The 22108-nt window shown below is 38.2% G+C and overlaps 2 protein-coding genes across 2 annotated transcripts; both read left to right on the top strand.

The window, feature by feature from the left end:
• Positions 1-8781: 8781 nt before the first annotated feature.
• On the top strand, positions 8782-11198 carry LOC5571010. Its single transcript, XM_001653389.2, has 2 exons — positions 8782-9851; positions 10099-11198. The coding sequence occupies exons 1-2, from the start codon at positions 9585-9587 to the stop codon at positions 10960-10962; spliced, it is 1131 nt and encodes a 376-aa protein (XP_001653439.1). The 5' UTR covers positions 8782-9584; the 3' UTR covers positions 10963-11198.
• A 7456-nt stretch (positions 11199-18654) lies between these two features.
• On the top strand, positions 18655-20331 carry LOC5571009 (sister chromatid cohesion protein DCC1). Its single transcript, XM_001653388.2, has 4 exons — positions 18655-18823; positions 18881-18962; positions 19021-20072; positions 20128-20331. The coding sequence occupies exons 1-4, from the start codon at positions 18807-18809 to the stop codon at positions 20225-20227; spliced, it is 1251 nt and encodes a 416-aa protein (XP_001653438.1). The 5' UTR covers positions 18655-18806; the 3' UTR covers positions 20228-20331.
• The last annotated feature ends 1777 nt before the right edge of the window (positions 20332-22108 follow it).

Below are 22108 nucleotides of genomic sequence, written 5' to 3'. Positions count from 1 at the left end.
AGGCACTGTGACCATCAGACACTGATATTGGCCGTATATGAGTATATAACGCTTTATTTTAGTGCTTGTAAGCCCTGTGCCAATAAGCCGTACGCAACGACCGTCAATGCTTCTAAACGGCCTAGTGTCATGACGTTTATAAACCAAAACAAAACTGAATCGGGATTACGGCGTTGAAAGATTTGATTTGATTTGATTTTCTTTATTATAGAGGCTTTCAGCCTTAGGCGGGTTCACCTCTTAATGGCGTTGAAAGAGATTTCATATCGTACGCAAATGTCAACATGCGAGGGAATGGAGCGAAACACATCTCTCCGCCTTTTTTCCTCTCATCGCAGAAAACAAAACAAACGGCGTTATCATGAATGTTTTAATTTAAGATGCTCTAAGATGTGAACCAGTGGCGCAACCAAGGGGGGTTTTGGGGGTCAAAACCCCCCCCAAAGCAGATTTTTTTTTAAGAATTATCAAATATATTGTAGAAATTCAACACTAAAATGCACAAAAACTGGAGAGTAAGTTGTATTAACAATAATGTTATTCTAAGTTGTGGCTTTCTAATTTGAAACCCATAAAAGAGTAAAAAAAAAACCTTACTTTTATCGATTTTTCAGGTTTTTTTTTAAAGTTTGTCAAACAAACATGCTGATACGTGTGCATATCGAGACCGTTTGAAAAGCTGATTGATTCAAAATTCGATGTTATGAAAAATTTTCAAGCTGCCTCAACATTAGGCCGAATTTTATCACCTCCAGAGAGTAAGCGGAAGCAATTCCATAGTTTTCAATGATCACAAATAAAAATGTCAGGAAAGATAAAGGGAGATCGTAGTTCCGATGCTATGCTGTAAAACCACAAATTTTCGTTTACAATCTAGAATGTTTTAATATCTTTTTTTTTTAATGCTGACTAATAATTGAACTGATTCGTCTGATAAACATATGTAAGGAACATAACAGACTAATAGTGATTGAACGCTATCACGCCAATTATGTGCGTGCATCCAAATGTAGCCTGGATAAACTTTCGAGCAAACTTCTAAAAGTGTAGATTTAAACGTATTAGAATATTGCGAACGAAATTTTAATTGGAATCCGAACGTATTTCGAGAAACTTCTGTAAAATTCCACCAGGCACAACAGATTTGGTTTGAGTAGCGTTGTAAATTTATATGAAAATGTATGCCAACACACCAAATTACTATTTTTTGCTGAAATTTGTCGATCTGACATTTTCAGAGAACAGATTTCCTGATCTTTAGATCAGAACGCTAAGTAATCAACAGGTTTCTACTGCAACTCAGCAATTTGATTTTCTGAACATATTTCACCAAAAAAAATTTGATGTGCAGGGTGGACGAGAAAAGCTCAATTTTGCATATGTTGTTATGGTTTTTCTTTAATGTTAATCTAGCATCTTTTTAGTTTTTCTGTTAGAATTTTTTTTACATCCGTGTTGCTTTCCAAAAAACACATTATCTTCATGTTCACAAAACCCCCTCTAGAGCCAAATCCTGGTTGCGCTACTGATGTGAACAGATTCGTAAATTGATTGTAATTTTTTTTTTCTGTTGATTTCGCTTTTGCTATACACATATGGTCAAATGCCTTGCCGGCATCGCCAGCATCACTCGTGATTTAGTAGAACAAAAATAGACACATCGCTAACATTTCTCTTTTAAATACGACGTTAAGCATCCCAATCCACTCGTGCATCGATGGAGCAGATGGAAAATGCGACGGGAATCATTAATATGAACTTAGACGACAGCAGTTTGAGCCTGGGTCACGCAGCAAAATGAAATAAAAAACGTCTCCAGAGGGAGCATAAAAGAAATGAAAATCGAACAGAAGATAAACAACTTTTTTTTGCCACTTGCTATAAAATTTTGACATCACTCATTTCAGAGACTCAGTACGAGTAGGCTGTTTATCAGCCAAATAATTCGCCAAAAGTGGCTTTATAACAGCCGTTTATTACGATATAGTTCCAATTAGCTCTGTCGACCAAGCCTTTAAATCGACTATAGAACCGACTTGGTGCCGATATTAACAGCTTATTGTTTACTTGGGTTGTCAAGCAATAATGCATTAACTCTACATTACAAATGTATCAATGCACTAATATCACTTTATAAATTGCACCGCTGCACTAATGTTACTTTATAAATTGCTTCATTGCTTTATCGTCGTTTTTGCATTAGTGCAACTGTAAAAGGGCCCTTTTCCACTTTTAAACTACTTTAATGGTAGGCTTACGGCAATGCAGCTGCATTATATATGCAATGATATAATGCTCCATGGTTAATTGGGACTGTTCTGTTGTTTTGCTTCAAAATATATATATTTTCACTATTAATGCCCGGTCAACAATCTTGTGAACTTCTTTAAATATCTTTATCTAATAATAAATATTTCTGTCGCTTGTTCTTTACTGTTAATTTCATTATGTATATGCAAGTATCTTCATCAATCTATAAAAACTTATGAGTACCGTGCACCCCTGCTAATTTGAACGGTACCTCATGCAAACCATCGGGGTTCATTTTTAATTTGAACATCTAGTCACCCTAGAAACGTGTTTATGATCACATCTTTCACTGTTTTGTTTTGATTCTGCGTTCCGTTCCACAGTGTTCCATTCCACTTTACTCCGTTCCATGAGCTAAATGACTTTTGAACCATTATTAATCTGAACGATGTGCAAATTAGCGGGGTTCAAATTAAAGTGTTCAGATTAATGGGAAGTATGCACTTCAACAGAAAAGTAATGGCCTATCTCGATGCGTGGGAAATTTCTTGTAAGAAATGCTCAAGAAAAGCATTTTTCTTTGATCGCAGTACACAGTTGAAAAGAAATGTCAATTCAAATGGGACTCACTGTAGAAAATTTCTTGACCATTTCTTTCCGCAGAAATTTTTACTTTTCTTGAGCTGAACAGCATACTTAGCTTAAATGTGGTCAAACCAACGGGGGTACCCGGTATCCCAAGTAATCATGGAGCATTATATCATTGCGCAATGTTATAAGCGGTATATGAACCGTTAAACAGTTCTGCAGTGCCAACTAGCATTGTAAGACATTTCAAAATGCTTCTAGGCACTGTGACCTTCACGCCCTGAAATAAGCCGTATATGAGTATATAACGCTATGTTACAGGGCTTGTAAACCCTGCGCCTATAAGCCGAATGCTACGGCTGTCAATGCTTACAAACGGCTTAATACCTTGACGTTTATAAATATCGAATATAGCAAAACAGATTTCAACCAAAACAAAACAGTTATGAACGATGATGAAATTTGGGAACAATTTTTTCGATTCATAAATGTTACCGTAGTTTACATGATTGCATGACTCTTGAATTGAATCTATTGCGTGAGTAGAGAAAATACTGGTGAAATGCCTTTGCCCAATATAGTTTTGCTAATGAAGTTGGTTTGGGAGTATCCTAACCCGAACAAATGGGAGGAAACGGGAAGGAAACAAATACAAAATGTATCGTGAAAGCGTTTGCGGGGAGCTTTATCTCGGGAGGTACCATAAATCTACTTTTCAAGAAAACATATTTAGTCAGCTTTCAGGGCATTCTTCAGCCAGGTTGTAAGAAATGTCTAAGAAAGAGTTCAGATCTAAATAACTATCTACATGATCTTGCTGGCATTACCAGCATCTTAAATTTTCTTCTGCTGGATGGTTACTGCAAATGTCCATACTTTATATATGATGCTGGGCGATGTTAATCGTAAGTGCGTCGGTAGAGCAGTGGGAAAATGCAATGAAAATCATCCGATAGAATCCTTGATGTAAGTTCGAGTCTGGAACAAGCACAAAATAAAAAAAGAACTCCGAAGAGGTGCATAGAAAAAAAGGTGATGCAGAAAATAAACAACTTTTTTTTTCTTTTTTCTTATTCCGCATGTTATAAAATGTTGACATCTCTGATTCAATGACTCGGAACGAGTAGGCAGTTTATCAGCCGAATAATTCGCCAAAAGTGGCTTTATAGCAGCCCTTAAAAAAGATATAGTTCCAAAAAGCCCTGTTAACAATGCCTTTAAATCGACTATAGAACCGCCTTGGGGCCGGTTTATACGGCTTAATGGTTACTTGGGTAGTTACGAATCGATGACGATCGCTATTACTCCACGAATTTTGCCATGAATTTTTACAGAACATTATTCCTCCAGCATGACCTTCAAATTTAGCAGGCAAACCAACAGATTCAAGCGGAGATTTTTTTTATCGATTTCAATATATATTTTTCTTAGAATACTCTCAGGAAAACTTCCAGAAGCATTTCAAGGAGTTATTAATTCTTTCCACGAGTTTCAGAACTTTTTATATTTTCTCCTTTCCTTTTTACTCTTCTTAAAACCATAAGAAGGGTATAAAGATCGCTTGAAAAACTGACTTTTGATCCGTGGCCCGGAAGGCCAAGTCTCATATACCAATCGATAGAGAACTGAGCACATGTCTGTGTGTGTATGTGTGTGTGTGTGTGTGTGTGTGTGTGTTTCGTTACAGAGTTATGATTCAAACAGTATCGTGAAGTACTAGAAGAAGCATATTTTAATACTTTCAACTGTCTGCATTGCAACTGATCTATTTCTTAGCCATTTTTAAACCGATTCAAGTTCTTTTACCGGCTAATGAAAGCTCTGACATTAATTTATAACCCTTCAAATTTTCATTAAAATCGGATTACTAGTTACAGAGATATCAATGGAAGAATTTCGTAAAATACTGGAAAAAATAATAAATTTATTTTAAAATATTCAACTTTTTACATTTTGATCAATTTCTCAGCTATTTTTAATCCGATTTGAGATCTTTTTGCATCGATTGAAAGCTCTGACATCATTCACAATCATATTGCAATCGAATTATAAATTACAGAGAAAAAATCGTTTTTTTTTTCAAAAATCTCTTAAATTCCCCTTTTTTATTTTAATTAAAACCTGTACAAAAATCTTTAAAAAAAATCGCTGGCAAAATCATTTTAGGACATCAATTTTTCATTTTTTGATATTATTTTACAGGATGGCAACATGGGTTTATAGACCCTCTTAAACTATGATAAAAAGCGTATGAAAAGTATAAAGTTTGATATCCGCCTTTTGACGTGCAGTTTCCAAGACTTTCTCGCAAACCATTAAACTATTAAGGCAGATAGAACAAAGTCACAACATTCTAAAGTTTAGTTATACTGGTACAAGGTTCCAAATGAATGATGAATAATAATTATCTCAAACCTGTATGGAAATGTAAGAAGGGTTCAGTCTCACCATCGGTAGATTAAGTCAGGTTTTATTTTCAAGAATTTCTTTAAGAAATCATATAAAAAAATAAAGGGACTTCAAAAAAAAAAACTCACAAAAAAACCTCTAGAGAAACTTTTATGGATTCCTCATTGAGTTTTTACAAATATTCCATTCAGTATTCTATTTTAAATTCTGTACATACTTCGTGGCATAGTTAAGTAAATTGCCCATGTATTTCTTAATTAATTTCTAAAGTAAGTCATCAAGCAGTTCCCAACGATGTCCATATAAGATCCATTTAAAAAATCATGATTCGCTTAAAAATGAATCGACATTTGGAATAACTGAAAAAATAAATCGAAATTCATCCAGTGATTGATTCAGAAGTTTTCACGGTGTTTTATATGTAGAAGAATATATCTTAAAAAGATCCCAATCCAAGAAATCCACTAAAATATTTTATAAAAACTTAAAATTATTCTCGTATTTTTATGATTTCTTAGAATTATTTCACAGATTTCTAAATATTTGTTGCTAAACATTCTGGAATGGTCCTTTGGAAGTTTCTCCACAATTCGTTCAAGAGTTTGGAGGAAGTTTTCCGAGAATTCATAAATGACTTCTACTACACAGAGCATTCAACCCTAAGATTTTAATACTTCCGTTCCTATGAAATACTTCCATAAAGAATTTGTATAAAAATCATACGATTCTATTATGAATAAAAATCGCTTAACTTTACTAAATGGGCTTCATTCACAAATTTCATAACGCCAAAAATGGCCATGTTTGACAAATAATTTTTAAAATCGACACACTATCACTCAACATCATGGAAACATAAAACAAACTGTTTCATGAAATATTTTGATGCATTACAATGAGATATCCTCTCCTTATTTTGCCATATTTTTGGAACTCAAAGAAATATAAAATGAGAAAGCTTGTACTCATGTATGAAAAAGTTCATAACAGATTCCTTGTGAAACCATGATTCAAACAATCCAAGCGACACTACTTTTCAATCATCTACTGGCGAGATTGTTGCAGGATTTCCTACAGGACTAAAAAGATAAATGATGCTTAGATACCCTTCGGCGGCGTGCAGGAGAACGGCGTGTGGCGGCGAAGGATGAATCACGTGCTCGCTCAACTCTACGGCGAACCCAGTATCGTGAAGGTAGCTAAAGCTGGAAGGACACGCTGGGCAGGGTATGCTGCAAGAATGCCGGACAACAATCCTGTAAAGATAGTGTTCGCTACTAATCTGGTCGGAACAAGAAGACGTGGGGCGCAGCGAGCTAGGTGGATTCACCAGGTGCACCAGGGCTTGGAGAGCGTGGGTCGCAATCGAGGATGGAGAGAAGCGGCCATGAACCGAGCGAATTGGCGAAATATTGTTGGCATGGTTTTATCAATATAATTGATGTAAAGCCAAATAAATAAAATAAATACCCTTAGAGACCCTTAGTGAGATCGCAGCAGCCTTGGTGAGGTGCGGTTGTGTTTTTGCTAAGTGTCACGTTTTTTCGCTAATCATAAAACTGAAGTGAAAAAGTTTTGGTTGATGAAAACATGAACGAAGAGAGTCTTTTTGCAGTGCGTTTCGGTTACTCCGATGGAAACGTTCGTTGTTTTTCCTAGTATGATTTCGAGAAGTGGTATTTGGGCGAAATTATCAACATACGGCAAGATTCACATTATCCAGTTTTGGCCCATCAGTTGGTGAGTTCGTTCCATGTCATTTTTATTAAAACTGTGACATTTGTATATTGTTTTTTTTAACCATATCGTATCAAAGCACATAGCTATCCACAAATCGTTATAGAATTCAAATTATTACATATTATATATTATGACTAAATCAGCTGATTGATTTTGAGTCAAAACGGACCAAGTTTGTTGATGACTTCAGAAAAATATACAACAGTTGATATTATTTTTGTTGTTATCATATTAATTATTTTAATTATATTTGTTAAAGCATCTGAATTGAAATATAATGGAAAAGTTCAGAGTTTATAGAACCCTATGCACATTATTACGAGACTTGGAAAAGCTGACTATTTTATCAGCGAACAAACCTTCTATTAGACTGCAAATATGAAAGATCTCACCGGATCCAAAGCAATAAAATAACTGCGTTCAATCTAGCATCATAAACATCAGGAATTCGTGGGACAAATCTACTTGAAGTTTTATCAATAGATTTTTCAAGGTTTACATTAGTTTTTCACTTTCGAATCTTGATGACTTCATTGCCAATTAGCGTTACAACGGCTGAACGGAACGGAACGTCTTTCAAATAACAAAAGCGTCGATGATTCGAACCCCGAGCATAAAATTCTTTTTAGCATATTATGTTTTCCTTTGATGTAGATTTCCAACACGCATTTCACAGCAAAACAAACAGCTTTGTAATTCATAATTTTCAATAAGATTTCAATAATCCCACGCACAATGTAAAAAAAATAATCTGGAAACATAGGACAGTCCTGAACATTGTAGTTCACTCTGCTCTTGTAATCAAATCGCGGCACAAACAAATCGGCTAAGTTAGTAAAATTAAACACCATTATCAGCCATTTCGCGATTTCACCAGCTGAAATGAAAGAGAAGCGAAAAAAATGCGACCGAAAACTTGAAACATGTCAGCTTGCGCGCGTGGCTTGCTGCGATCTCCGCAGACTTCAAACAAAAACCTCGAGAAAATACTTGTCTAGGAATCTGACAAAATAAAAACTCACAACACACTAGTGAATTCTGGAAAGTAATAGATTTTTGTCTTAGAAGGTATATTTAAGAATTTATACTCGCTAATTATAAGTTTCTTAAAATCGTACACTATAAGTCCCCAATATTAAACACTTTAGAAAATCTTTGTACTCGATTTGAATTTGCACATGAAAAATATGAAAATTGCAAAGTGTCCTGATTTTTAATCCCCAGGAGATGGTCATCCTAACTACTACTCCACTGCCAAACTCAAAACGGTCGACTGCGAAGTTGATATCAACAATTTGAGAGCAAAATAACTATTGAAATGTGAAATGTGAGGGGCCTTGCTTAGCCGAGTGGTTAGAGTCCGCGGCTACAAAGCAACGCCATGCTGGGTTCGCTTCCCGGTCGGTCCAGGGTCTTTTCGCAAAGGAAATTTCCTTGACTTCCCTGGGCATAGAGTATTATCGAACCTGCCACACGATATACGAATGCGAAAATAGCAACTTTGGCAAAGAAAGCTCTCAGTTAATAATTGTAGAAGTGCTCATAAGCACACTAAGCTGAGAAGACAGCTCTGTCCCAGTGGACAAGAAGAAGAAGAAGATGTGAATTTTAACTTAGAGTTAAATAAATCAGTGAAACGGTTCACAGCCCAGGGAACACGCACAAAGGGTTCAAACAAATCTCGCTTAACTAATGATAACGCCTCAAAATCCATTGGTAATCATATATGTAGCACGTCGTTTTTGAGAAAATACACGAATAGACTCCCGAACCAGAACTTGGCGTTCGCCAATAACGTGTAAATCAATTATTATACTCATAAACGAAGTGCTTCACGCAAAAGTACAAATGGCTTTCAGAGCGCTATCCTAAATTATACGAGAAATGCAATGACGACCTGTCTCCAATGAACTTTTAACTACCGTTCAAACTTCCGCTCTTGAATCGGCATTTTAAAATATTACATACTTCCAAAGTTGTATTCCTACGATGGTAAACAACATGACTCACTAAGCTAAAACACCGGCACCGGCTTCCAAAATACGCATTATGCATACTGATGAAGTCACTTTTAGGAAAGGTGTTACTAGCGGTTCCATCTTGTGCGGTTGTACTTCAATCACAAATCAAAGACAAAAGGTTTCTCAAGCTTTGAGGTGCTGAGAAAATTTGTATGCAGTTGCACATGGGATGGGAGATTGACAGACGAACGAGCAGAATGCGGCCGCCAAACTCACCAATTGTCCAATCAATCGGTCACGTGCTCAGTTGCACTGCTTGCCGCCGAGCCAAGAATCACGCGTTATCACCGGCACGAAGGCGACGCGCTCCTATTGGCTATTAAAGGTTATTTGACCATTAGCGACAGTGAATTTTTGATTGGCGCTACGCGTCGATATGGTAATGATAGCTTGTAAGCTGCATGTATGTCGTTATGACAGGGGTTTCACCTGAGTGCGTTATGCTGAATACTAACGCGATCAGCTCCTTGGAGATCATCACGCACATCGAACATATTTGAAACGAAAAGTGTATAAAAATGTCGCCATCACATGTGGTTCATTGTCAGTCCGTCGAGAGCTGAGCAATAGAGCAGAATGCGATTGTTTGTGCTGTGTTTGTTCTTGGGAGCTGTGACAGCTGAAGCTCCATTTGCTGGATATGCTCCATCCGGCTGGCGTCCACAGGGAGCTCAGTTTAGGCTCCCTACAGAATATGGAGCCCCTATTGTTGAACAGAAAGAGGACGTTCAGATCACCAAAGAAAAAGTTGCTTTTGCAGCCCAAGTCGTAGAATCAACGGTTGAAACTACCACTGAACAGATACTGAGCAACGAATACCTTCCTCCTACCACCACAGAACAGGTAAGATTCGAGTAAGACGAAAATGAAAACAATGAGATGGGATGAGTGATTGTATTTTCGGCGGTTTTTTCTTTTCATCATGAGTAATTTTCCTAATCCTATTGGGTTCAAAGTTTGCATCAATACTTTTGCTTGTATGTCGTATTTCAAAAGATTTAGTCGACAAAAAACCCTCATGATGAAGAGAACAAAACTGTGGAAAATACTAATTTAGTAATACTTAATAATATTATGTTTTATTTTCCAGCCCGAATTGGATCCAATTCGCGTCCAAGGGTTGCCAGAAAGCCAATTCCGAGACTTTCAGAAACAAACGCAGCCCAGCATTTCGGTCAATGGACAATTGCGTTTATCGCCTAGCAGGAACATCCAATTTGGACGGCAGCAACAGGCACAACCTGTTCGAACATATGGTGCACCGGAGCAAGATGACAACAATTCAGATATTCAAAACTTCCCAGAAACCCATCAAGATCGTCAACTGCCTCTATTCCCGCAAAATGGGCAACTTCGGGCTAATCCGGCTAAAAATGTCCAATTTAGCCGCCAAGAACAACCCCAACCAGCCCAAACTTACGGTGTACCCGATCAAGATAATTCAAATTTACCAGAAGAGCAATATCAAGATGCCCAGCAATCTTTTGGAGCCAATCAGGCTCCTCAGCAACCGTTTATCGCTTTGAGTGGCCAACTCCGTGCGTTCCCGATTAACAATTTCAAATTTGGTCGTCAGGAGCAAGCTCAACCCACTCAAACCTATGGTGCCCCAGCAGATAAGGACGGCGAAGAATCTTCAAACGAAGATTTGCCAGAAGATCCAGAACCAACCGAAGTACCGAGCTCTGATAACGATGAAGCCGGTGATCAGGATGAGCAGACTCCAAACGACGGTCGCACGGTTATTGCCGTGGCCAATTCGTTCGCCGGTCAGTACTATGTTCTCGGTCCGGACAACAACCTTCAACGGGTCATGTATGCAACATCGCAATCCGATGACGACCGCCGTAACATGGGCTTCACCGCTCAGCTTCGTTACTCTCAGGTTGAGCCGATTCGAGGACCTGTCTATGCTTACAACGAGCAAGGTCAACTGGTCCGTATCTACAAGTAGACATCCAATGAATAGGAAGCGTCGCGACAATACAAGTGCACGGTCAACGCAATGCCCGCAAAAGGTTATTGGATATTCAAATCACGACATCGCAATGTTTCGTATCGCACCCGTTCGCATCGTTCACACCGCCCAACGCACACGTGAGGGCGATTTATTTATTTATCGTTCTTATAATTTATGTTTGAAAAGTAATAAAATCGATGTTATGCTTTCGGCAATGGTTCAAACTTAAATTTGCATTATAAGCTTTAAAAATTATGTATGCATTTTTATCACATCTCTATCGAACACGTACCAATCAATAGAATATTTGTGAACCAGTGTTTCTCAACCGTATAAATCACGTGGACCACCTCAATGGGTCCGAACATGGTGCGGGCCGTAAGATTTTAAGGCGAAGTAGGCTATCATTCAAATTCATATGCGTCATTGATAATTTTAGCTAATTCATCTCACTATTGCAAATTGATGAAAAACAATTGGTTCTGCGCTAACATAGCTGAAAAATTATCAGCACATTTTCTACATGTAAGCGCTGATACTTTTCTGAACCAAACTCTATGAAGACTTAGTTATATTACTTTGAAACAGGCTACTAAGCCTGTTTATTCAAAACTGAAAAGGCAATAGATGTCTCTCTCGGGGCCTTCCTTAGCAGAATGGTTAAAGTCCGCGGCTACAAAGCAAAGCCATGCTGAAGGTGTCTGGGTTCGATCCGGTCCGTCCAGGATCTTTTCATAAAGGAAATTTCCTTGACTTCCCTGGGCATAGAGCATAATCGTGCCTGCCACACGATATACGAATGCGAAAATGGCAACTCTGGCAAAGAAAGCTCTCAGTTAATAACTGTGGAAGTGCTCATAAGAACACTAAGCTGAGTAGCAGACTCTGTACCAGTGAGGACGTAATGCCAAGAAGATGATGATGACTCTTTTTCAGTGGTAGTAAAAACGAAATCCTGAAGCAAAGAAAGAACCACGGAAGATGAACTAAATACAAAAAGTTATGTATTTACATTACGCTTGATTTCTAATCAAACCTTTTTTGATCCAGTTTCCTAATGGATTACCTGCTTTGCTCTTGTTCACAGTTGATCAGCAGAAGTTTTCTCGTTTCATTTTGTATTGGGAAAGGCATCTAATTTCAAATTTCTCGAAAATGAAAGCATTAATCGAGAAATATTTGGTAGGCGTGATAGTCATTATTAACACGTACAACCGGAACCAAATACACAGCGTAACAAAAATGACATTTTTGCGTGTCTTAAGGATCAAATTATGTGTCTCGAGTAGATTTGGGGTTGCTGAATATGATGCCATTTCCAGAAATGTCACAGCACGTCACAATTTTTAGCTACAGGTCGCCAAAGTTGTATAAAACACTGGTTTTATCGATGTTTACATAAAATTTAAGGTATAATTTATCAAGCTTTTTTGTGGTCTTATCCACCAAGCATGCCATTTTGCACTTAAACTTTTATATTAGACATAATTTGGTTGAAATCGCACGATTAAATTTAGATTAAACCGATTTTTTCAACATGCTTGCTGTCTCCATACAAAATTCTTCGTTTCTCTTATATGGGAAAATACAAAACATTTTTGAAACATCAAAAAATAACTTTTCCGCATCGAAAGTATTATAAACTTTGTTGACAAGTATTATTATACGCATAAAGTTTGAATTCTGTGGCAATTTATGCAAATAAATTGCCTTGCAAGCTGGCAAACTTGCATGCACGTTGGCCAAAATAGTAATTTTTTGCATTTTCAACGACCAATATCTCAAAAACTAGACGTGCTATGATATTTTTGAGAACGGCAATGGAATCAGCAACCTTTAATTGAGTGAATAGCGGTATTTTATTGCTTGAGACAAAAACGTGTTCTGCAGTGATATTTTTTCGAAAATAGTTCCGGATTTTGAGTAATAATTCGTTAGATGCATTTCGCCATACAAATATTTTTCGCGTACCTGTTAGCGATTTTTCGGGCATAGACACTAGCACATGTGCTGTTGTTGTTGTTGTTTTAGAGAGACTTTAACCCGATGGTCATTCATCGCTTTAGCGCATGTGCGTTACTATGCGGCGTGTAAGGGATAGGGGCATGCAACCCCTTGATTGATTAAAAGCTTCTATAGGTTGAAGCTATAATTTTAGTAGAATATTGAGCATTTGATTAACAACAAATCGTACAAAACTTTCAGTGTCTAATACTTAAAATGTTGACCAGCATGAAACTTAAAAACAATGTGAATAACAGTATACGAGTATGCTTTCATTCAAGCAAAACATATTATGTATTTTTTATGTTATTTTAAAATGTTTCAAATGTTTTTCAAATCAAATCTAAGACATGTAGGCGACTATTGATCAACGAGGGTAAAGTTCGAATCACACTGGATTAAAAAGATCATAATTATTAGGGTCCTAAAGCCCTGTCCAAATTTTAGTGCCAAACGCTTAAGTTTAGGCCAATAACACATGTTTACTCAATTTTCTAATGTTTTCCGTTGGTTTGAGTCCAAAAAACATTTTTTTAGATTTTGTCACACTCCTTGGCTTAAACTCAAATTTTGGGTGTATTTTGTTTTCCGTGTCCCTTCCGAAATGTCAGATAGGAACAACCCCAGTGGTAAAACTAAAACCCCTGTGGTGTTTTTGTCGACTAAGCGAACGTCAAACATGATCTTAAGTGTCAAGGATCATTTATGGACCCAATTTTTAAATTAAAGTTTAAATAAGATATAGCCGTTATTTGAGCGGGAAATATTGCTAAAGTAGTTGCAGTAAAATGCTCTTTCGTGTTATTGAATAAAAACAAGATTTCATTAGAAAATTTTAGGACCCAATTGTAAAACACATCAATCGATGGTGTAAAACCAGTTGCTATCGGCAATCCGAATTCAAATGTAAAACACGTTTATCTACAAATTTTCGAAAAGTTTGCTGTAAAATTGATTAGCTATTTCTTCATTTTCTGATACCAGGCACCCATTACGGGCGCCCGGTTTCCCAAAAAATAACATGTTAAAAACAAGTCACGCGTGGATGGCAAATGTAAGTCCTTGTCATGTTAGGTAAACTAGTTCTACTAGTGATTGATATCGCAATAGCAAAACACGTTAAAATTGTGTGTAAAAGCCTTTGCTATCGAACCAAAGTCAAACCTTAACAGAATTACAAGTTTTACACGTTATTTCACCTTGCCATTTGACACGACAGATCTACGTTGAAAAGAATATGGATCGAACGTTTAGATTATTTTCAGTGTAGTTCATATGCGACTTTCTTCAAATTTCCTACGACAATTTTTTTTTAGTTCTTTTGGAATCCTTCGGAGTTCAATTAGGAATTTTCCAGGAGTTACTTCTGAAAATTCTATACATTTTTCTCCGAGTAATCCTCCAGAGTTTCTTAGGCAATTTCTCATGAATTTCTCCGGAAATTCCTCTAGACGTCCTCCAGAGTTCTTCGTGGAATTCCTTCGGAGTTCCTCCTGGATTTTTTTTAAGTTCTTCCAGAAATTTCTCTGGATTTTATTGAGCAATTCCTTGGATTTCGACCGAAAATTCTTTCAAAAACTCCTCTGGAGTTCTTACAGAAACTTCTCTTTTTTCCAGCGATTCCTCTGGATTTCATCCGGTAGTACCTGGAAAGTTCCCCTGGAGCTCCACCGGGAATTCCTTAGTATTTTGTATTTAGAGTCTGCAGGATTTTTTTCGGTGTTCGTCTAGAAACGCCTTTGGAGTTGCTACAGAAACGCACTCGGAGTTTCTTCAGGAACGCGTACGGCGTTCCTCTAGGAATTGCTTTAGAGTTTCTATAGGATTTTTACCAGAATTCCTCCGGAAATTTCTTCAGAGTTGCTTCAATTTCTCTGGAGATACACCGGGAATTTCCTTGCAGTTCTTCTGAAAAGTCTACGGTGCTTCATCCGCCGTGAAATCCTTCGGAATTCCCCCGGGAATTCATTTGGGGTTCATCCAGGTACGCTTTCGGTAGATTTTTTCCATGAAATTTTCCGGTATTTTCCAACAAGAGCTCTTCCGGGGATTTCCTCCAGGAATTTCTTCGGGGATTTCCCAAAGGATTTTTTCCAAGAATTCCTCCAGGGATTTTCCCCCAAAACACATTCAAGGATTCTCTCCAAGAATTACTCTGGGGATCTCGTCCAGAAAATCTTTAGGGGATTTCATAAGAAGATTTTCACTAGACATTCCTGCGGGATGTTTTCAGAAAATTCATCCTGAGTTTTTCTTCAGGTATTTCACTGGGGATTTAAACTAGGAATTTCTCCGGAGATTTTCTCCAAGAGTTCCTACGGAGATTTCAATGATTCCCCAGGGGAATTCCAATTGCAATTTCTCCGGAAATTTCCGCCAGGAATTCCTCAGGGGATTACCTAACGCTATTCTTTCGAGCAATTCTTTTAGGAATTCCTTGGGAAATTTTATTAAGAAATTCCTTCGGTATTTCCTCCGGGGATTTCCTCTTCTCCAGGATTTCCTACGGGAATGTCAAGGATTCCTCCGAAGATATCCCCCAAGAACACCTTCTGGAATGCCTTTAGAGCTCCGCCGTGAATGCTTCGAAATTCTTCCGGGAATTTCTTTGGAGTTCATCCAGGCACTCCTTCGAAATTCCTTTGGGAATTCCTTAGGCTCTGCACCGGAAATTTCTCAGAAGTTAATTCCAAAATTCATCCGGAGTGTTTCTCGGATTTTTCCCGGAGTTCCCCCAGGAATTCCACCGTAGTTCCTTCAGGAATTTCCCCGTGAGTTGTTCCAAGAATCTCGCTGGCAGTTCCACCAGGAATTCTACCGGAGTTCCTCCAGGAATCCCGTCAGGCGTTCCTCCAGGAATGCTCTTAGGAAAATCTGAGGATTCCGTTCCCAGGAGATCCTCAAAAATCTTTATCGGGAATTCCATCAAGTATTCCTAGGTCCGTCTCCTAGGTCCGTCTCCTAGGTCGTTATTCGACAAGATCCACCGCTACGCAGATATATATATACGGAAAACGCCAAGAATTCCTTAGTCCGCCAGAAACTCCAAAATTAATGAACTCTGCCAGGAACCACATTCCTCCGGTGGTTTTTACGTGAAATTTTTATTTGTTTTTTTTTTTTCATCACGTTTGAAATGGATCAGGAAAATAAAACAACCGGTGCATGCGCGTGCAGTTTGGTCTATTTTTACTGGTCTAATAAATTCTAACAGGTCCATTTTTGAAATAAATTTGGATCAAAAAATGGACCACCGGTGAAGTTGCCCTTAGAATCAGAATATGTAAAAAAGAGGATAGCCCTAAACAAGCCAATTTTAGGACCCTATGGGCTCATTCACAAATTGCATAACGCTAAAGAGAGTGGGTGGGTGTCCTTATGATGTTACGACTCTTGCAAATTTTGTATAATATTCATACAAAAAGCGTTACAAGGGGCTGGGTGGGTGTCGAAAATTGCCATTTTCGGCGTTATGAAATAAATGAATAAACCCTTCACTGATAAAAATCCACACGCTCGATCTGTGTGTTTAAAATTATGGATCGATTCATGAACGTCCATATCGATTTGCTATGATTTTCTTGCAAACTTCGTGCAATTTAATGTGTAATTCCTTTGTTTTGCTTCATGGATTGATTCATCAACCGACAACAGGGATTCCTTATTTTTTCCACATAAGTTCCCGAAGCTTTCTCTTCAGATTCGTATGTGTCAACCTATGGACGCATGGATCATCACTCCAACACGGATTCAGTGTGTTTTGCTTATGGTTATCTTGTGTCATAATCATCATGTTCAAGTTGGTCTATTCATTGATATGCGCAATGAGATTGTTATGATGAAATCCATGAGCTATGCTATCGATTTCCATGTTCAAAGCTTCTAAATTGTTTGTGATCAACCCATGGGATGCATAGTGAACTGAATTGCGGTTGGACCTCATGTCGAACGACAGTCATCATCATGCTTCCAAAGAGAAGAAGCAAATTTTGAAGCTGAAAGTGTTAGATGAAAATTTGTGAATTCGATTTTTCTTTTATTAGTGAAGTTGACCGATATACGAGAATTCTACTTTTCTATAAGAAAACATTGATTATAATGTATAGTTTAGTAGAAAAATCGGATTCCACTAACAGATTTTCCTGGCTTTCAGTTTCGAAAAAATGGAATATGCTTATCCCTGGCTTCCCAAATTATGGATTTGCGGCGCCCCGCTTGTTGCTGGCTCACGGGTTTGAAAAAAAAAATCAAGAGAGCTTGCGACAAGCAGAGGAGCCTCGGATCCATATTTTGGGAAGCAAAAGTTCTTCTACCAAATCTCTTCTTTCAGTCCCATGACAGTTGTGTTCTATCACACATGACTATCTAAAGCTACTATATTTCGAATTCAATAAGCAAATCAGTTGGTTTTCATGATTTAATATTGGAAATTCATGTTTGTTTCACATGACAACCTAATGTTGATACACATGTTATACCGTGAAATCAATGATGAAATCCATATGGCTACCACACTCAAATCATGTGGTTTTCCTCATTGCGCAAATCTATAAGTAAAACACACGACCTTGACGTGTAGATTTTTCTCAGTGTTATACATGATAATGGGTATCGTACAAATAGAGTTATTTATCGTGATAAATTATACAAGAGATGTTTCAAATATGTTTTTTTTTTTTTATAGAAGAGTGCATGGTGACGTCACGAAAAATTTTCCTTCTCTGTCCCTCTTTTATCACGCTCAATTGACTATCCTGCTCTTTGACACTCACTGCTGGAATTGTTTAGATTTTTTTTATATGGAGTTGACATTCACTGCTGGAATTGTTGACATTTTTTTATATGGAGTTTCGAGGTTAGGTCAGGCGTGCAACGATCTATTATGCGGGTAGTTTTGTGCTGCGAAGTCAATTCGCTCCCAATACGACAATTCGTCCGGTGGGGTGTGCTGCTGTCGTCATGATTATGGTTGACGAGAGCAATGTCAAACTCATTCATGGTTTCAAAACATTCGGAACAAAATATTTATTTTCACCGCTTACTTCACTTATGTATGAAATTGAATGAGATCCAATGATAGAGAATTAATTTATCTCCCCAATGGTATTTTTAGGGGCAGCGGAGAATGCCCCGAAGCGTGTTTTATTCAAACGCAAAAATCGCTCAGGCGAAAGTTCCAATGAAACTAACCTCACATATCCTGGTTTTCCAACCTCAAACTAGTGCTCCTACCAGCCGGATCTCAATTTTTATGAAAGTAGTGCAATAATACAAAAAACAAACGTATGTAGAACATAGAGAATGGGTATTCCTACCTTTTCCGCCTAACTGTTTCACTGTGAACCGTCTTATATCAGGAAAATAAAACATTTTTCCCCACAGCGGCATGTGATGGATGCGTGAAAAATCAAATCTCTCATCATCTGACTAGTTGCGCTACCAAAGTATAGATGGCTAACAGTATGTTGCGTTTTGCGATTGGAAGCGTATACATAATATAATTTTTTTCTGCGATATTCGGCTTTTCATAAACTATGGGTGATTCAACATGTGTGGAATGACTGTATTTTTTTCTAGCGTGGGAAACCAAACAACTAAGCACGCAGCCATTTTATACCAGATTTGCTAAACCACCCCCAACAAGCTCCCATCCCCTTTCCAGAGCACCGTTCACTGAACGGCGTTCAGTCAAAACAAAGCGCGAACGGCGCGAACAACAGTAAAAGTGGCGCTCTGTGAGCGAACGTGCATTACTTTTTAGCATTGTAATTCTTATGCATTTGTTTGAATAATAATTGTAGATTAGTGAACAAAATTGTATTCATCTACTCAAAATGTTATTCAGCCAAGAGTGAGTGGATTAATCATAAGTGAAGATTGTTGATAACCGTTACTGTTACTATTTCAGTTATCAACGTTCGGTCGAAGATGTCCATACGATAATCCAATATGCAAAGCTGGATCACAATAACTTGACCAATACAGCACAGGTAATTATCCCTACTAACTATACGACGAAGCATTGATAATTCAGGACAACAATTTTAGGCCATATACTATCCGGATGGCGATCAGGACATGTCCAGGCTGAAGCTACTCGAAGCGGATGATCACATTCTAGAGCAAATCAAGGAAGGCAAATCGGTATCGTTCAAGGGGGCTCTCAACGAAAAGGTGGTCATCTGCACCGAATCCCGGACGTACGAAGTGAAAGAAGCGGAAATTTCAAACAGTTTACTGTTGATTCCTCATTTGAAGCAGGCCCAAGCTACAAGCCGATCTCCAATCAAAAGTCCCAAGGGGGAAGTTAATACATCGCTGGACAGCAGCACCGAAGAGGTAGAGGAGCCAGTGGACAGCATCGACACTGTAGAGCGTAGAGATGTGGTCAAAATATTCCATGACTACTTCGAGTGTCGTCAGGTCAAGCCCAAGTATAGGAAGATCATCGATCTGCTCCGGTTGACCAAATATTCCGGTCCAGAGAATGAGCACCTGGTCGATCGATCGCTACTGTTCAGATTCAATCAGCTGTTGGATACGGTTCAATGTAGCAAAGAGGAGTTCCAGGATGGATTGAAGAAGTATCGCGCGATCGAGATAGACGATCGCATTCGAATGCTGGACAGCGAGTACGAGTACAGGATCGTGACACTGCTGTTGGCGTTGATCGGAGAAAACTCGTGGGATCTGGATGAGATCGATAAGGATGTGAGCGTGGAATCGCTGCAAGGAATCGTCCCGTATGAAGCAGCCGACGGAGTATTCGATTTGTATACGGAGAAAAGCGAAAGGTTTCCAGGGAAGTTCAAGTATCGCGAAGATCTCGTGTGTTCGTTGTTTGCGGAGAAAATTCTTCAGCAAGGACTAAAGTTCCAGATCGATGATTTCTTGATGACCTGGCAGGAAACGCTGCCGGAAGGGTTCAAGGCCGACGAAAAGTATCTGCGTGGAATTGGGATCATCGATCGCGAAGGGAACGTCCCCTGCGTAAAGGCGCTGAATGAAGCAGACTTGCCCACGAACTTGCTCGTTCGATTGGTAACATTGTTCAAAACGAAGGAACGCTGGAACTTGGAGCAGATTGAACCGTACATTGAGTAAGTTTTTGGTAGTAATCGATCGCGACGTTGTACTCACTTAATCTTTTTTTAGATGCTTCACGACACCGACACTGGGAGTGACCTCAATCCTTGCTAAGCACACGCGTTCATTGGTAGTGAATGGAGTGCGAATTTACGTGTCCAAGCACTGATAAAGGTAAAGTTTGGAAAACTGTTGTTTTGCAACGTGGGAGAATATATACCTGCGGTTCAATAAGTACATTTAAGTTTTGTTCTATAATAAAGTTAAATAATATTTTTAGTCTTGTGTCGCATTACTGAGAATTATGGTGAAATAAGTTCGTAGCTACGCTTCGGATTGTCAAGGGCACAAATCTAGACAACTAAACAGCGTTCTGCACTATAATTTTGATCGATTAGTCTCCACCAGCGAGTGACTTGAACGAAGGTCAGGTTCGTCAGTTTTGCTCTCTTGAAAATTTGAGGCATGGCTTCGGCTTACCTTCACATTAAGTGAAACTGACTTTAAAAATCTGAATCTTCAAGACATTCGGTTTTTGAACCCATTTTTTTATTCTTTTATTAGTATCATTCCAAACATTACACTCATTCCTTATATCTAGGTATTCTGTGTTAGAAAAAACTAACATTTCATTTGTCATAAGCAGTTCAGAATTTTTCATTCTGTTCAAAATAAACTTTTCAAAAGTTTACTGAAGGAGGAAAGCAAGCTGATTGGACGATAGTTGGAAGCTACTGCAGGATTTTTGACCGGTTTTTAAATTGGCATTTTTCTATTTGTCAGGAAATTATGCCAACTGAAAACATTTGTTAAATATATCAATAAAGAATAATAAGCTACTTTCTGAAAGTTTCTTGACGAGGATGTATAAAATTCCAAGAGAAATGGAATAGTGAAAAGTGAAAAATGAAAAAGTGATTTGTTTGATTTGTGTCCTCAGTACTGTTGGTTTTTGGCTGCCCTAAGTTCACCGAACCATCCGGAAGTGACAGGCAGCACATAAATTTAGAGAATCAATCCGGTGAGTTTGTTCCAGAGTATGATACTTTTTCTTTTGTAAGCCTTCCGGATCGTTTTTGTCCGCGTCGTGGAACTTCTGATCGTTTCTTGAACGGAAAATGTTATTTTCGGAGTTTGATAATTATGTTCAGATTGCGCATTCTGTCCGGGCGGGTGTTACGCTACTAACAATCGGTTGTGGATGCTTTTTAACCGTTCGATGACCCTGGAGGGATCGATTCTGCTTTTCGTATAATTTTGAGCAGAAAAACCGACTGTGTTATCCAAGGGTGTTTAGTTCGAACTAGCGTTGGGCAAGTTTGTCCAGAACATCGATGTTACTGAATCGATTCACATTTGAACTGTTGAATCGATTCACCGATTTAATTGAATCCTTTGCATCGATGTTTTTGAATCGATTCGAATCGGATGAAAATTGAAATTTATAGTTTGAATTGGGACCAAATGCATTTGTATTCGATTTTATCATCTTTCAATCAAATCAGATTAACTACTTCAAGGCAAGTTCAAAATATGTTTTCTTCTCCACAAACTTATAAGGAAATATTTAAGGAGTTCAACAAAATGAAACGAATCGGAAAATCGAATGAAGAGAATCGTTTCACCCGATTTTAGGTGCTCCAAACATCGATTCAAAAAATCGATTAATCGGAATGCAAACATCGATTTTCGGAACATCGATTCAAAATCGCCCAATGCTAGTTCGAACGCGCTTCCTTTTTTTTTTTTCTATCTTTATTGACGAGATTTTTAGCCCTGGGCTAGTTCATCTCGGGACCAACGGCTTTACTTCCCTTCCGAAGGAAGTCGTCACTGAAATTTTTAGTGACTATCTCGGGGATGGGATTCGATCCCAGGTCCTCGGCGTGAGAGGCGTGTGTTCTAACCACTACACCAGGTCCGCCCCCAACGCGCTTCCTTTCGTTTTTTCGATTATCTAAAAATACAGTACCACCCAGTACAGTTTTTCAATGGGCACAGTACAGTTTTTCAATAGGCGTGATTTTTTTTACGCGTATCATTATTTTAT

This window comes from Aedes aegypti, chromosome 3 (genome assembly GCF_002204515.2).
Source record: "Aedes aegypti strain LVP_AGWG chromosome 3, AaegL5.0 Primary Assembly, whole genome shotgun sequence".
In the NCBI taxonomy this organism is placed as follows: domain Eukaryota; kingdom Metazoa; phylum Arthropoda; class Insecta; order Diptera; family Culicidae; genus Aedes; species Aedes aegypti.
Note: the sequence above shows the minus strand (reverse complement) of the source record. Positions and strands in the feature narration are given on the sequence as shown.